Source organism: Aphelocoma coerulescens, chromosome 1 (genome assembly GCF_041296385.1).
Source record: "Aphelocoma coerulescens isolate FSJ_1873_10779 chromosome 1, UR_Acoe_1.0, whole genome shotgun sequence".
Taxonomy (NCBI): Eukaryota; Metazoa; Chordata; class Aves; order Passeriformes; family Corvidae; genus Aphelocoma; species Aphelocoma coerulescens.
In genome coordinates this window covers 105,389,010-105,405,330 of record NC_091013.1, presented here as the reverse complement: position 1 = coordinate 105,405,330, position 16,321 = coordinate 105,389,010, and the positions used below count along the sequence as shown (strand labels likewise).

General features: G+C 59.8%; 2 protein-coding genes across 8 annotated transcripts in view; both read right to left on the bottom strand.

The window, feature by feature from the left end:
- ARAP1 (ArfGAP with RhoGAP domain, ankyrin repeat and PH domain 1) overlaps window positions 1-1,625 on the bottom strand; it is a 31,751-nt gene extending 30,126 nt beyond the window's left edge. For 3 of the 6 annotated variants that reach the window (XR_011152604.1, XM_069023764.1, XM_069023782.1), the window contains exon 1: window positions 160-236. The gene's annotated coding sequence lies outside the window, so the exon portion shown is untranslated. Of the gene's footprint in view, window positions 1-159; window positions 237-1,462 lie in introns of those variants that run through there. The other 3 variants (XR_011152610.1, XM_069023774.1, XR_011152605.1) reach the window with 2 other exon arrangements.
- Window positions 1,626-7,407: 5,782 nt separating this feature from the next.
- STARD10 (StAR related lipid transfer domain containing 10) lies at window positions 7,408-14,491 on the bottom strand. Of its 2 annotated transcripts, none has more exons than XM_069023733.1 (6): window positions 14,180-14,491; window positions 10,263-10,439; window positions 9,956-10,059; window positions 9,651-9,768; window positions 8,851-8,903; window positions 7,408-8,774 (listed from the first exon to the last, which is right to left on the bottom strand). In XM_069023733.1, the coding sequence occupies exons 1-6, from the start codon at window positions 14,394-14,396 to the stop codon at window positions 8,547-8,549; spliced, it is 897 nt and encodes a 298-aa protein (XP_068879834.1). In that variant the 5' UTR covers window positions 14,397-14,491; the 3' UTR covers window positions 7,408-8,546. The 2 variants fall into 2 exon arrangements, with proteins under 2 accessions (XP_068879834.1, XP_068879842.1); XM_069023741.1 differs by having other exon boundaries at window positions 10,263-10,410; window positions 14,214-14,491.
- Between the last annotated feature and the right edge of the window lie 1,830 nt (window positions 14,492-16,321).

Genomic DNA, 16,321 nt, shown 5'->3' with positions numbered 1-16,321 from the left:
CCTCCTGGCTAGAGCCAAGGAGTCACTGCCAGTGTCACCCATTGACACCAGTGCCAATATCCCCAGTGCTGTGCCGGGACATCAACGCAGTGGTGGGACAGACCTATCAGGAAGGGACAGCTGCACCAGCACTCACCACTGGCACTGTCCCAGCACTACCTGGGGTGGCTGAGGGCCCTCTTTGCTTCTCACCGGGGACAAGGATGGGGACAAAACTTCAGCGAGGGAAGCGCAGGGTCCCCAGTGTGCCAGGCTGGCAGCTCCCTGGCGCTGTCAGGCCCTTTGCCCTCACCAAGTAAATCATTCATCAAGCCCTCACTAGGTTCCCTCCTTCAATCATTAATCATTTAACCTCAGTGCTAAACAAGATGAGGATATTCCAGAAGCAAAATCAACACAGGGAGATGCCTTAACCCAGCTGGCTGCTGGGGATCAGGGGGTAACCCTGGCTGTGGCCCCTGCCAAGCGCAAATCCTCCCAGTGCTGACCCACCACATTCCTCCCCGGGATTAGGCAACACCACAGGGGCTGTTTAGTAAGAGCCTTAAAGGCTGGACAAGTGGCGTGAGGAGGGAACGGTGAGGGCTGCTAGCACCCTGGCACCGTGGCACTGGTGCTCTGGGGGGATAAGGCAGGATGCAAAAATACATGAGCACCAGACCCCTAAGCCTCATCCCAAACCCACACAGCCCTCACTCTCCAAGTGCTGGGGATGAAGGATCTGGGGGTCCCTGGTGCTGGTCCCCTTTGTCTGGACCAAGGGGCTCAACAAGCCCCTCTACCCCCAAACTTGGGTGCTGGCTGCTTTTTGGGGGACTCCCACAGCCACCCCAGCCCACTTCAGATGCCCTCAACTCAACAGAGGGTTTAGGATGCACCTCTTCCCCCAGGAGAGCTGAGCATCCTGTCACAGGGAGGAGCACCCTGTGCTGCAGGGGTGTGCCCACCCTTTGCCCACTACATCCCACCACTGCTCTCAGGGCCATGGGTTTCCCAACCCTCAGGTGGGGCACTAGGGAGGGCTGGGCTTGTTCGATTAAGGAGCTGTGTATGCCATGGGGAGGCTATGGGCTCTGACTGGGAGTGACAGGCAAGCATGCTCCCTTCACTGGCTCCGGCTTCCCCCAGGTAAGCAACATTACCCCTAACGACGTGCCGGGGATCGAGTAGTGTAAACAGGGCCATCAGTATGTAAGTGACCCAGCTGCACTCAGCACCCAAGCACCAGATAGTAAAGTGGTGGCCACCCCACAGCTCTCCCGTGCCTGTCCCTTCAATGGCACCCAGGATAGTGGCCAGGAGCCAGGAAAATCCAGCATAGGAGCCCTGTCAGGTCTCTGGCACCCGCATGATAGATCTAGTTCCCATTGCAATTCCTCCTCCAATATAGGCAAACCCTGCCTGCACCCCATGTTCCCCTTCCCCAGGTCTGTGGGCTCATTAATCAAGGAGAGCTAGTTACCAGCACACGGTCCCTCGGCTCAGCAGAAGGAGGTGGCCAGCCTGCCTGTGGTCCAGCTGGCGCGGTGGAAGTTTGCCAAGGGGTCTCTGCCTTCCCCAGGACTTCCTCAAACGCCACCTCAGCAATGGGAACTTTCCGGAAAGCTGAGCAGAGTTCTGAGCTGGGATGTGGTGCAATAGCCACCCCAGGCCCCAAGAGAACCGTGAGGCCTCAGTGTGGTGATGCACTGACCACAGCCGCCATGGGGGACGAGAAGGCCGGATCCTGAGGCTGTTTGAGCCCTGGGTGACAGAAGGACGGGGCAGGGCTTTCATCAGGAGAGGAAGGAAGAGCCAGGCAGGGTGATCTCGGGGAAGTGAGAGCTCACCAGTACTGTGGCAGGAACCAGGCACCAAGGACGGGGCATTGTGGGGCAGCAGGACAAGCTGAACTCTGGCCACTGGACAGAAAGGGACGAGCAGGCAGGTGGCTGCCTTGTCCCACCACCCCAGGACACCTGTGGATCCCCAGGGAGGGCAGTAAGCTGTTACCAACCAGGGTTCCTGTGGGCACAGGGGACAAAGCTGGGTGGCAGAAGGACCTGTGGGAACTGGGCTGGTCACCAGTGGGAAGGGGGTTCCTCGGCCGCCATGCTCCAGCAGCACTGGGCAACCAGTCTCACATCACAGCAATTTTTACCTTTCCTGCCTAAATTAAGGAAAGATCCTCAGCCAGGGGCCATGGCCAGCCCAAATGAGGCCAATGTCCCTGCTGGATCCAGGGGCTGAACCTGATGTCCCCAACAGACCTGCCAGGGCTACCGCAAATTCCCAGCCCAGCTGGGAATCGAAAGCACCGCATCCTCACCCCAAAACTGCTCAAGCAGAATCCTCAGCAAGCAGCGAATACCCCAAAGCAAACAGAGGGTCCCGGGACAGCACCCAGCACTCCACAGACCCCCTCCCACCCAAACCCTCCACACTCCACCTCAGTGGGTTCCCATCTGCGTGGCAGCGCCCAAGGTCTTTCCTAGGAGGGTGAAGCTTTTCGTTTTCAAGATCTTCTCAGCTAAAAAAACTGCAAATGATATTCAAACCGCCCAGGCACTGTTCAGGGATCGAGTTCAGGCTTGCAGAGTCACAATCCAGGAGTGGAATTGCTTCTCTGGGGCCTCCTCCCTCTGACATGCATTGCCATTTCCAGGTGGTTCATGTGGAGCAGCCAGAGGGTGCCCGGCCCCCTGCTCAGGGGCCTGAGGGCTCACACACACACACCAGGGTGTGCCCCGACGTGGGAACTGCCCCGAGCCGGCTCTGTGTGGAGATGGGGGATGTGCATAGAGGTGGAAGGTGGACAGTGATGAGGTGGGTGAGAAGTCTGGGACAAGGGGGCAGGAAAACTGGGGGTTCCTCGTTTCCCCAAGGTCCCACCTGCATTCCCCTTCCCCAGTGGAAGTAAAACCTGAGAAGCTGAAACATGTCCCAGGCTGTGGCACCAACAGGCGATTTTCCTGGCATTCCCTTCCAGAGCATTGCTGCCTGCCTCGCAAATCGCCAAAAATGAGCAAATCCAGTGAAGAAGGGGATAAATCCGACCAGAAATGGGTAAATCCAGCCATAAAAGGGGTAAATACATCTGGCAATGCTGTCACTACCCACTGAGTTCCACTGGAATGCTCTCAGCTCCTGACACACTTTATGGAAGCTGCCAGCAAACTGGGTCAGGAAGCCAAACCGCACATGCACAGCCACCCCAGAGGAGCCCCAATATCCCAGGGTCTGGCAATGCTGGGGGGGGGCTGTGCCAACAGCTGCAGAGGATGGGTCCCTGATGGGTCCCCCTGTGAAGCACGGCACCTCCTTCCTCCATGGGAAATCAGCCCCATCACCCAACACCCCGCACTGAAACCATGTGGGCCCCTGTTTCACTTTCCCGTAAGTGGGAAATGAAAGTCTCATAGGGAAGGGGTGACCCCTCCATCTGTGGATGGGTTGTCCACTTTTCAGCCCTCCTGCCTCCTCTTCACGCTCATTGGGGTGCAACACTACCCCATGCACAGGCCCTGTCCCCAACAGCAGGGTCACACCATACCAGGGCCACCCCCTGGATCCCCCTGGCCACCACAGCATGGCAGACAAGCCAAGCCGAGCCAGGGGATGCTGCAGCAGGGACAGAAGTACAGGGACCGCCAACTGCATGCACCCACCCCCACTTTGCAAAAGCCTTTCTACACAGCCAGCCCCCTGCTCTCCTGTAGATTTGGGGGGCCCATCTGCAAAGCTTCCCCAAGCATCAAATCCCCCATGGCCACAGAGTCCTGCCACAGGAACTGCATCACTCCCTGCATGGGGGAGCATCACTCCCTGCCTCCCCTGAGACACCCCCAAAATCCCAAGGGTTCACCCTGTTTCTAAGTTCTGGCAGTAAACGCATCCTTAATACTGCTCTAAATATCCATATCCCTGATGTCCTGGCTGTGGCCCATAACAACTTGTTCCCAGTAGCTGCTGGAGCACCCACAGAAAACCACCGGCAGCCCTTGGAGGAGTTTTCCTTGCCACCTTCCTCCCAGCATCCAGAACAGCCACCCACCTCCAGCACTCAACCCTGTGCCTCGAAAAACTGGCTTTTTGGGCTGAATCCACAAATTAAAATTGCTGCCCCTGCAGTTGTGCTAGACCTAGGAACCCCCTGTGCAGGTGCAGCCCCTGAGCACCCCAAACACCAACCCAATGGCCCCAGCAGTGTGAAGGTGTCCCATGGAACCAGCTTGGCATTACTGGAGGACAAAGCAACCACCAGCCATCCCAGTTCCAGCTGCACAGCACTGGTAAAGCTCCAGGCCTCGCCAGACAGACTGGGAAGCAGCGAGGAAGAGGAAGAGGAAGAGGAAGAGGAAGAGGAAGAGGAAGAGGAAGAGGAAGAGGAAGAGGAAGAGGAAGAGGAAGAGGAAGAGGAGAGCAAGGGAAGCCCACTACCAGCATCACCCAGCATCTGGGTGCTATTGGTGGTGGTTGGTGTGGCTCAGGTACTGCTGGCAGGGGCTTTGGCACAGCCATAGCTGATGCTGTTGTTTGGCCGTGAATGGGGATATGCCAGGGTCCCAGCAGAAAACAAATCTGCCACCTGGGCCCTCAGGATCCCCTTTTCCCAGCTTCACCCTGGCATCAGCAGCACCACCATGTACCTCACCCCAACCAGGCAGTAGGACCCCTGCAGTGGCACAGGAATGAGGGCTATCAGCAATGCCAGGGCCCCCTGGAGACTGGGGTTGAGCTGGGGTCTGCTTAGGGAAGCTGGGATAGACTGGAAGCGAACTGGGAAGGCTGGGGTTAAACTGGAGTTAAGCTGAGATGTGCTGGTATTGAGCTGGGATGTGTTGGGGTGAATTGGAATATACTGGGGAGGAGCTGGGATGTGCTGGGGGGAGCTGGGGAGTACTGGGATTAAACTGGGATGAATACTGGGAATATACTAGGATTTAGCTGGGATGTGCTGAGGTGAACTGGGGTATACCAGGGTTCAGTGGGGCTGTGCTGGGAATGAGTTGGGGTCTGCTTGGGGCAGTTGGGGGGCAACTAGGGAATACCAGGGTTCAACTGGAGTGTACTGGGGTTGAGGTAGGATTGAACTCGGGTGTGCTGGGGGTGAGCTGGAGCATGTTGCAGTTGAGCTAAGGTGTGCTGAGAGCGAGCTGGGGCATACTGGCATTTGGTTGGGGAATACTGGGGCTGAGTGGGGGTATACTGCAGTTAATCCGGGGCATGAGTACCCCAACGAGGGGGGGGCACAGCGCTGTTGCCCTGAGCAGGGAAACAATCCATACTCCCCCCACTGCCCCAGCAGCTCCCAGTACCCCAGTGTCCCCCCAGCAGTGTGTGCCGAGGGACCCACAGAAGCACGTGGAAAGAAATACGACCTTCCCCAGGAGAGAAACCGCGGCTGAGGAGGTGGAGTGCACCCCCCGCCCCCCCCCCCCCCCCAAGCTGGCGTTTCCCCTCCAACCCCCCTGGAGCACCCAGTACCTCTGTCTGGTGGCAGCAGCGGCTCCCAGAGGATGCCGGGGCGCTTCCCGGGGCGGGGGCATTCAGGGCCCCCCTTGCCAGGCCCAGGCTTGTTCCCGGCACGGAGCTTTGGCTGCCTCATGGAAACAGGATTCAAGGGGAAGACTGCCAGGACTTTCCCCCAAAAAATAATAAATGGGTTGTGTGGGGGGTTCTTGCCTCCCCACACAATTCCCAAGGTCTTGGTGGGGGGTAAGAAGAAGAGTGGGAGGGTTTGGGGACACAGAGGGGACGTGGGGTGTCCATGGCCAGCCCTCACGGCTGCCCAGCCTGGGACAATGGTCCTTTCATCCCGGCTCTCAGGGACCGGGACACGCTGGCTGCCTGCTCCGGGGGAGGGAAGGCCCCCCCGCGAGGCCCCTCGCCCACGCGAGGCCACGGGCAGGAGGGGCCGTGGCTCAGTCCCACAATTAGGGTATGGTGCTCGGTGGGGCTCAGCCAGGGGGACAGTGTGAAATATCCCAAAAAGCTCCTCTACTGCCTGCATCCCCCCTACTCCCAGAATTCCCACTCCCCCAGTCCATCACATCATCCCGCTCCCCTATCCCACTCCCCAGAGCCATCACACTCCCCACGTTATCCCATCCTGCTCCCCAGAACCATCACGTCCCCCTGCTCTCCTATCCTGGACCCTCGGATCCATCTAGGGGGATCCCCTCCCAGTGGGATACCCTCCCAGAGCCTTCAGCAGAGAATAAGGGTGCCATGGCCTTACTCAGTTTTGGGGGTGTCACACAACCAAGTACTGTCTGAGACCCCAGGGGCCAGTGGCAATGCCCGAGTCTCATCCCTGAAGGGCTGAAGCCTTGTAGTCCTTCCCAGCAGCATTTCAGGGATCACCCATGTCAGCACCTGAAATGTCTCCAGCACAGCCCCAAGGTCACTGCCCCCTCCACATATCTTACCTGAGCCCTGGCTATGCTCAAACCCCCTGCCACCAGACGTGTGCCAGAGCATATTCCACTTCCCTTTGGAGTCATCTTCTCTCTCTGGTACCACAGCTCTGGGTCCCCGGCTGTACCTCCCAGAGCTGACAGACCTAAACCCCCCGCACAAGGGGCTTTATCCCATCACCTGCCCGCCTCGTGCCCCCCTGGCTCCGGAGCCACTGAAGTACGTCCTGTCTCCAGTTCAGCTCCATTTTCACCCAGCCAGGGGGGTGGTGGCCAGGTTCCTTTTTAATTGGGTTCTATTTTTAATTGGGATCAGAGAGGGGGGGGGAGGGGGAAGGGCGGGGGTGTTGGAAGTTGACAGGAGGAATGGGAAGCAAATACCCAGTCCCCACCCCATCCCCACAGGTGCCAGAGACACAGGCACAGAGAATGGCACATGCTGGGCAATGCCACCCACCAAAACCCTGCTGGGGTGCAGAGAAGGGCTGGGGCCTGCTGAGGTTTTGGGGTGCCCAGAGCACTAGGGGGGCAGAAGTGGAGTGCACAAGTAGTTTTGCCCCTGGGTGCACCCCAGGAGGAGACAAGAGTCCCAGGGCTCCACACAGGGCCCACAGTCCCTGGGGGTGTCAGCTCTGTTCCTCAGGATTCTCCTTCTAGAGAAGCCACAATGTACTCCCACAGAGTGCCCCCAAACTTCAGCACCCCATCTCCTCTCTCCCAGAGGTGCTTTTGGGGGAAATGTACTGGTGTTACTGGCTTGGCTGGGGCTGTGGGAAAACCCACTAGAAGGGCTTGTAGCCTCATCCCTAATTAGTGCCCAGCACAAATTCACTGTAGGGGTTTCTTTGTCACCCTCTGGTGGCATCACCATCACCCAGAGCCCCCCTGGAGGTCCCCATAACCCCTGAGGGTCCCACCAGGACCCACCATGAACAGAGATCCCCTTCCAGAGCGCAATACGGGGACAGAGATGGCTCTGAAGTGGGACAGAGGCTGAGTCCCTCCCATGCCAGATTTAATTATTTTATTCCTAAATAATTGGCTCCGGTACAAGGTACAAAATCTCCCATCTTCCTTTGCACCCCCAGAAAAGGAGGGGGCAGGAGCATGGCCAAAGACCAGCTCCCAAACCCCCAGTCAAGGCCTCAAATTCCAGTGGAGGAAGGGTTCAGGCACCCAGCTTGGAAAGGGTCCCCACCCTGGAAAGGCAGGGGAGGGGACACGAGCCTTCAGAGACCCATAGAACATCTCAAGGTGCCAGGAGCCCCCCCAAGTCCTCTCAACGTGCCTGAAGATGCTGGGAGCCCCCAGAGACACCCGGCACACCTGAAGGTGCGAGCTTACCCCAAAACCTCCCCCAAAAAAACCTGAAGATGCTGAGAGCCTCTAAGACCCCCGCCCTCCAACATGAATGGAGATCCAGGAGCCCCCAAAACACCCACCACAGCACATCTGGAAGTGCCATGAGCCCCTCAACTCCTCCCACATGCCTGAAGGTGCTATAAGACCCCAATATGCCCTCTAACATGCTGGAGGTGCCAGGAGCCCAGAAGCCTCCCCTCTACATGCCTGGACATGCCAAAAAACCCCAAAGGCCCTCCTTCCCAGCATGCCAGGAGGTGCCAGGAGCCCCCCAAACCCCTCTGCATGCCCAGAGGTGCAGGCAGGTGCCCAAGCAGCCCCTGGGGGTCTGTTGGGGGCGGGGGTCCCATGGGATGAAGGCAGTTCTGTTGGACCATAACAGAGATGGGAAGCACGGATGGAGGGCAGAGGGGGAGCACAGTGGGGGGGTCTCCAGGGCTGGGGAGCAGGTACAGGGCCCCCCTTTTCCTCTGGCCCCCCAAAAGCTGAAGGGCACTTATTGGGTTTGCCACCAATAGGGACAACACTGGTGTCCCACAAGGGCTAAGTGACCAGATAAGCCTCAACTTCCCACCCTGGGGGACCCAGTATGTCCCTGCTGTCCCCAGACAGGGGTACAACAATGGGGGGGTCCCCCCAAACTCAAAGTGAGGGTGCATGTGTACAGGTGTGTGAGATAGAGACACAAACCATGTTGGAAGTGGGGGGACAGGGAGAGGAGCCCCCAGTGGGGGTCATGTCAGGCTGTCCTAGCCCAGGGAACAAGGAGAGGAGCTCCCAGGGGAATCAGGTCAGGCTGTCCTCGTCACTGCCCTCGCCACGGTCCTCCTTGCTCTCAGCCAGGGAGCTCTCATCAATGTTTTCCAGGGAATCCGCATGCTGGAGGGAGAGCTCGGAGAGTGCCAGGGCTGGGAGTCGGCTCTGCTCTGGGAACAGCCAGGGCTTGAAGTGAGGATCATGCTTCTGCTTCCATTCAGGATACTTGAGGCATGCCTTGTACATCTTCTTCATTGCCTGGGAGGAAGAGCACGATGGGCACAGGGACCCCTCGCCCCCACACCAGACACCCCCCCCAGTGCCACAAACTCACCTTGGGGGCCAGGAACTGGGAGGATTTGTTCACCACCCACTTTGGTAAAGAACCTGGAGAGAAGGGAGGGGTGGCTGGGAGTGGGACCCCCAGCATCCCCCAGGTGCCCGAAAACCAGGAGCCCCACACATGGGACCCCCATGGCACTCTGACCAAGAACATGTGGCTGGAGAGAGGGAACAGGATTCAATCCACACTGCTCTCTGCTCTTGCAGAGGTCAAAAATAGTGATTTCAGCATTTTGGGTCCCTCTTTGACCCCCAAAATAAAAGATTTCAAGAGAACAGGCCCAAGATGTTTCCTCCTGACGTTACTCCATGGTCTGTCTTGGCTCTGACTGCGTCCTGAGATGCTCCTGCTGATGAGCCCTTCCAAGTCCACCTTGAGCATATCCAGAGGCCCTACTGAACCCACCCTGAGTCCCGCTGAGCTCAGCCTGAGATTTCTTGAAGCCCTACTGACCATGCCCTAAAGTCCCAGAGCCCCAACTGAATCCCCACTGAGCAGCCATTAAGTCCAAGTGAGTGCCCATTCAGCCCACCCAGACCACCCTGAACCCCCACTGAGCCCCCACTGAGCCCAAAGCCCCCATTAAGCCCCAACAGAGGCCACCCTGAGCTCCCAATGAGCCTACACTGAGAACTCATGAGACCCCCGGTCCAAGCCCACCCTGAGCCCCCAGTAAGCCCCCCCTGAGTTCCCCCAAGACCCCACTGAGTCTCTCCAAGCACACACTGACATTAGGGAAGGACTTGGGGATGCCAAGCTCCAGGGCACAGAGCCGGGAATCCCTCTCTTACCTTTGGGGTCCACCTGTGCCAGGTAGGTGATGGTGCAGCTCTTGGCACCCGTCCCTTCGATCAGGTAGCCCGTCTGGATGGAGACTGCCCGCACCATGTCCTTGCGGGGGGGATACTTCTGTGGTGAGGAACAAGGTGGGAACATGAGTCAGAGGCAGGGCAGGTGGGGTACAGCAGGCACCAGCCACAAGCAGGGCTGTCACAACCCCCCAGAGCAGCCTCTCAACTCTCCAACCCATCCCAACCAAGCTCTGAGTGAGCCCCAGCCCAGCACCACAGGACCCCTGGTGCCCCGCTAAACTCACAGGATGCTTGACAGAGTAGTTCATGATGATGTAGTCAGAGCCCATGGGCAGCCAGGAGCGGAGTGTGACCACGTCCCGGTTCTTCAGGGGCTTGGGACACCTCCCTAAGGGACAGCACCAGGTGGGATGTTCTGGAGTGAGACACCCACCTCCAAGCATGGAGTCCCCTCCTGCCCTCCAAATTCCCCCTCCGTTCAATGCCAGACACCATGGATCCCCTAGATGCCAAACCCAGGGGTGAAGTGGTAGCAGCCCTGGGGTTCAGCCCTCCCCCAGGATCCCCCAGATCCCCCGGCCCCCTCCTCACAGGCGTAGTAGCCCACATCGGAGTTGGCCGTCAGCCTCCCGATGTCAAAGGTCTCGATGACATTGGTGTCCCACTTCTTGCGGTACTCGATGTCATGGAGCACGTCGTACAGCGTCTCCGCCGGCACGTCCCTGCACTCCATCCTGCACTGCAAGGCAGGGGTCATGAGAGAACAACCTGGGGCCCCCAGGGTGGGAGAGTGGCCATGGGGACCCCTGGGCAGGAGGTCAGCTGTGGGGACCCCCAACAGGATGGCAGAGAGGACATCATGGTAGAAGGGTAGCCATTGGGACCCCCAGGTGGGAGGGTGGCTGTGGGTAACTCGTAAGAGGATGGCAGTGGGGACCCTCAGGCAGAAGGGAGGCAGTGGGGACCCCAACCAGCAACTCAGTTTGCCACCTAGAGCCACCCCATAGCACTGGCATGCAGGGCTTTAAAGCAGTGTGTAGCTGAGTCCCGGATACTAGGGGACCCTTCTTCCCACCTGCCCCCTCATCATTGTGCTCCCCCCAAAGTGGCATCCCTGCACAGGGGAGCCAGTACGTGGGACTCTGCCTGATGCCTTGGAGCAGCACGGATCACACAGAACGGGTTGGGGGAGTGCAGAGTGGGGAGCTGCTCTGTAACCACGGCAGCCAGATCCAGGGAAGGCAAGGAGACAAGGAGAAGGGAGAAGGTGAGGGTGGCTACCCCAGTAGCAGGGATGCCATTTGCCGAGGTGAAGGGCGCTGGAGCATGGGGCAAGGAGAGTAGCCAGCACTGGTCCCTGGGAATGCCACCAGCTCCTGTTTATCCCCAGGGATGGCACCAGCCCCTCCTGCCCCCCAGACCCCAGGGTTCAGGATTTAGGGGTGGCCCTGTCACCCCAGCACATGGTACTGGAGACCCCCCCAGCCCCGGGAAGGGGCACAGAAGCACCCAGCAATGGGGCACGGCCATGGCCCCACATTGCCCCTTGGTGGGACACAGCCACGGAGCCTGTTCCCCCACAGTACTCATCCTCAAACCCATCCTTGCCCCAGAGAGCCCAGCTCCACCCCCACAGTGCTCATCCTCAACCCCACAGATCCATCCCTGGCCCATGGAGTCTGCCCCCAACCCCACAGTGCTTATCCTCAATCTCAGAGAACCATCCCTGCTCCACAGAGCCCATCTCCAGCTCCTCCATTCACCCAAAAACTTGTCTGGGAACACCCAGCCCTGCAGGGCAGTTTTGGGGACAGCCTGCCTGGATGACTTGCTTGGAGAACCCCTGCTCCCACCTGCAGCCAGGCCAGCCCAGCACCATGCTCAGATTATTCCCAGAGCAGCAAGGCTGGTCAAGCCAGTAGTGCAGGACCTACCCTGCAGGTGACTCACATCCCAGGGGGTGCCAGGGGGGTCGCAGCGGGAGGGGGGATGGTGCCACCTGGGAAGCGCCCGGAGCTGCACGCCCCAGCCCTGAGTCAATATTGACTGATGGGGCGAGAAGGAGAAGGAAGAGGAGGTGGAGGAGGAAGAGATGAAGTCCCCAGGGCTGGGGTTATGCTGGGCCCGAGGGAACATAGAATGGGTGCCAAACTGGGACAGGAGTAGATCCAAAGGGGAGACTCCCCCACCCCTGCCTGGGGGGAGTGGTCAGGGCTGCCGCCACCAAGGGGGTCCCCAAGCTCAGCCACACTGGCAGCTTCACCAACACCCCAGATCATTCCACTGCATCCCACAGGATGGCTCCTGGCCATCCTTCGGGAGCAGCCCATTTAGAGGCAAAATCATCTTCCCTGGGACACCTCAGATTCCCAGGCACCAACTCACTGCCCCAGCGGGTAGGATGGGGTGTCCTGGCGGGGGTGCCCCAACCCATAGCCAGTGCCAAGGCCACCAAATGTCCCACTGAGGAATCAGCCACGGCACCAACTTGTTCCCAGCCTTCAGAAAACAGGTTAGACAAGAGCTGCATCCCTAATGGAGGGGGGCGGGGAGGAGGGGGCGGCAGCCTCAAAGCAGGGCGCGACTTTCAGGTTCCACTTAATTAAGCAAAGAATCCAGGATTAATTCAGGGGGAAACCAGCTCCTGGGAGAGAACAGCACCTGCGGAGAACCCCCAGCACCCACACAGAGACCCCCAGCATGAGGGGCAAACCCCTGGGCTGCACCTTGCCCTGCCACATCAGCAATGCCACATGTGCCCAGCCCTTCGAAATCCAGCAGGAGCATCTTATCCTGGGTGGGATAGTGGGCCTGGGTACTGCTGGGGGCCACAGGGTGGGGACAAGAACTGTTACCCCACAGGGTCTCCAATACCCAGTGGAATCAACACATGAACACCCAGCAGGATCTTTCCAAGCAGGATCTGTCCAGGAGGGCGTGGAAAGGGGCAGGACCTGGCTCAGGGACCCCTGCAGGCAAGAGACAGCTCCAGGTGCCGTGACGGGAGCAGCCAGCCGTGCCAGGACATCCTGGAGTGGGCTGGGTCCCTGCCATGCCAACGTGGCACACTGGGATTGTGGGACAGGCAGCGGACACACCCAAGTGTAACCTCAATCCAGGGGATGTTTTGGGATGCAACCCCCAAGAGCAAGCAGCAGGGCTGGGGGACACAAGGAGCTTGTGGGGAGAGAGGAGGGGGGGCCAGGGGAGGCCAGGATGCACCGTCCCACAGAGCCATGCCCATGCCACCATGCCCATACACCACAGTGATGGATGGTTCACATCCCACCCACCACGGGTCCCCACCACTGTGGGGACGGGGTAGGGTGCAAATGGCACTAGAGAGTCCCTACACCCCAGAGATCCCAGGGTTCACTGCTGCCACAAGGGCATGACAGGGACCTGTTCCTCGGTCACAGCAGTCCAAACCCCTCCAACGTGCTACGGTGGAAGCAACCCAGTGGTTCCATGGTGGGAGCCGGGCACAGCCAGTGCCAGTGCCCCAGGGACAGGTTTCTCCAGCAGTGCCAACTGCTCGCACGGCTGCTGCAGAGCAGTGTGTGAGCAGGCCGCATCGTCACTGCTGCCACCGTCACCACCACTGCCACCACCCGGGCTCAGCACCATGGCAAGGGCAATGCCACCCACTACACCAGGACAGCTTCATGAAGGTGGCACCAGGGACAGGGACACCAGCCAAGGACTCCAGTGTAACCCCACCTGGACACTGCTCCTGTCTCAAGTTGTCCCTTGCCATTCCGGTGTCCCGCTTTGCGAGAGGGATGAGCCAGGATGAGCGTGCACCTGCCTGTGCCAGCACACTGGCACCGAGAAGGAAGGGACCCACTGGGAAATGCAGTGGGGACATAGGGAGCTCTGGGCAAGGGGAACAACCCCAGTGACCGCGGGCTGGTGGCCACAGGCTCCAAGGAGTCCCCCAGCCCAGCCCTGGTGTGCAGCAAGCATAGGAGGTGGGCTCCCAATGGGTGAAGTGGGGATAGGCAGCACTCAGGACCCATGGCAGTACACACCCTGGGGGTTCCTGTTTGTCCCTGCCTGAGTTCCCAGTCCCCCCTGTACAGCCTCTTTGTCCTCAGGGGTGCCTATCTGTCCCTGGCTCAGCCCTAGAGTTGTGTTTGTCCTGGGGTCCCCAACCCCCCAGACTGCCCATTTGTCCTGGTGTGCCAGTTAACCCCTGCTTGCCATCGGGGGCCAGCTCGGCGAAGTCCCCCACTCGCCCCAAGGCGCTGCATCACCTGAGGGACCCCACTATTCCCTGGGATCCCCACTCACCCCTGGGTAGTGGTTCACCCCCCGAGTTCCCACTCACTGTGGGGTCCCCGCTCCCCTCCCAAGCCCAAGGTGCAGCATCACCCCAGGGTCCCTCCTGCCTCCAGGTCCCCCGCGGGGTCCCCGCGCCATCCCCGTGCCGCTGGGTACCCCAGTCCCGGGGGGATTCCGGAGCGGGGGTGGGACCGGGGTGCCCAGGGTGGGTGGGGATGTCTCACCGTGTGCCAGGGTGTGCCGAGCGGGAGCTCTCACCTTGATCTTGTGGAGGGCGCGCTCGGGCTCCAGCAGCTGCACCCAGACCCCCACCCCGCCCTTGCTGTAAGTGAGGCTCCAGCCGCTCTCCGACTCGCACTGTGCCCGGAACGCCCCGAAGTCCCGGTCGTCGGGGATCTGCACGCTGTCGCGACCCGACATGCCGCCGTCGTGACCCGACATGGCCCCGGAACACCCCCACCCCGCCGGTGCCGGTGCCGCGGGAGGCGCCGGCCCTACGGCGGCATTGCGGGGCGCGGGGCGCGATGGGACCGGGAGAGGCGGGCCGAGGGCGGGACCGGGGCGGGGAGCACCGAGAGGCGGGATCGGGGGAGACCTGGGGGGAAATGGGGGGGGGCCGGGAGCACCGGGAGGGAGTAGTTGGGGGGATTTCGATGGGGGACGGCACCAGCAGAAACAGTTGAGAGGAGCTGGGGGGAAACCGGGAACGTCGAGGCTGAAACCGGGAGGACCAGGAGGGAACTGGGAGCACTGGGAGAAAGGGCAGCCCATGGCAGAGGGGAGCAGCCCAGGTAGTGGGAGGACCGGGAGCAGCTGGAGGACACAAGTGCAGAGAGTTGTGGCACTCGAAGGGACACCTGCACTGTGCACCAGGGTAGGTTTAGGTTGGATAGTGGGAAAATTTCTTCACAGAAAGGGTTGTCCAGCCCTGGCACTAGTGGAGTCCCCATCTCCGGAGGGGTTTAAAAAACCGTGTAGATGTGGCACTTGGGGACATGGGTTAGTAGTGGCCTTGGCAGTACTGGGGGAGTGGTTGGAGTCAATGATCTCAGCGGGCTTTTCCAACCCAAATGATTCCATGATTCCAGTTGGGGTAGGAGGGGACACAAGTGCAGGACAGAGGCCCGCAGCCCCTCTCCAGGCTGCGGGTCACCCTTATGAGACATTGTCACTGTGACCCGATTCCCTGTACCCGTCCAGCACATAAGCATTATCCATCCTTTGTGCCAGTGCTGGGCTTTGCTGTGGCATCCCCACGGTACTGTGGCCAGGAGCAGGTGGGCATGCTGCCACTGGCAGTGCTGACTAGGATGCTATTTTTGGAAGAGCTCAGGCTCTGGCTCCCATCCAGCTCCAAAAATGCTGCCGAGTCAGGATTTCTTTCTTTCCAGTTGGGAGCACCTAGGACCCTCTTCCAGCTCCCATGAATAATTGTGTAAATGATGGTGGAGCAGCATGGCATGTACCTAGACTGGCAAAGCAAAGCCTGTCTCAGCAGTGGGAATGTGGTACCGAGCCCCTTATCCAGGATTAGGCCCTTCCAGGGATGCAATAGTCAGAGGGATAGGAGAGCACAGGGATGTCACCATGCTCAGCACCTGTGAGGAGATAGGGACCTGGCATTGCAGGGCTTGCCATGCCACACCACTGCTCCCAGCATCCTCACCTGGGAAAAGGAGCCAAGGGAATCTCTGGCATCCTGTCCCACTGGAAGTGGACATTTGCAGTGGATGGCTGGGGACAGGGTGCTGTGGCTGGGGCTGGGGGACCCTCTCCCCTCATCCTTCTCTCCCTGCCCTTTCTGGCTGCTCTGCGGTGGAAGCCTGGGATGTTCCCACCCTGTCTCCAGGGAAGTGGAAAGGTGAAAGCCATCACACCACAGCCCTTCCCAGCCCCCTGCAGTCCTGGTGCTGGAAGCAGGAACACCCACCATCCCAGCTAGCCCAGCCATGTGGCACCACATGCCATTCCCAATTTGGAACACAGATGGGAGTCATGGGGTAGGGAGGACAGGCTGGGGGAATGGGGTATCTGGGCTGGAGAAGCCGATGAGCTGGGCTGGGGAGCATGATGGGAGGAGCTGGGGAGCTAGAGAAACTGGGCTGTTAGAGCTGGAAGAACTGGACTGAGCAACTGAGCAAGGGGAGTCAGCAGTCAGTCTGGGGGAGCTGGGCTGGGGAACTAGGAGCACTGGGCTGATTGAGCTAGAATATCTAGGTTGGGGAACTGGGAGCACTGGGCTGATGGAGCTGGGGGAGCTGGGCTGGGGAACTGGAAGCACTGAGCTGGTGGAGCTAGGGGAAGTAGACTGAGGAACTGGGAGCACTGGGCTGTCTGTAACAACTCCCAGTCCTGCTAGCCCCAGT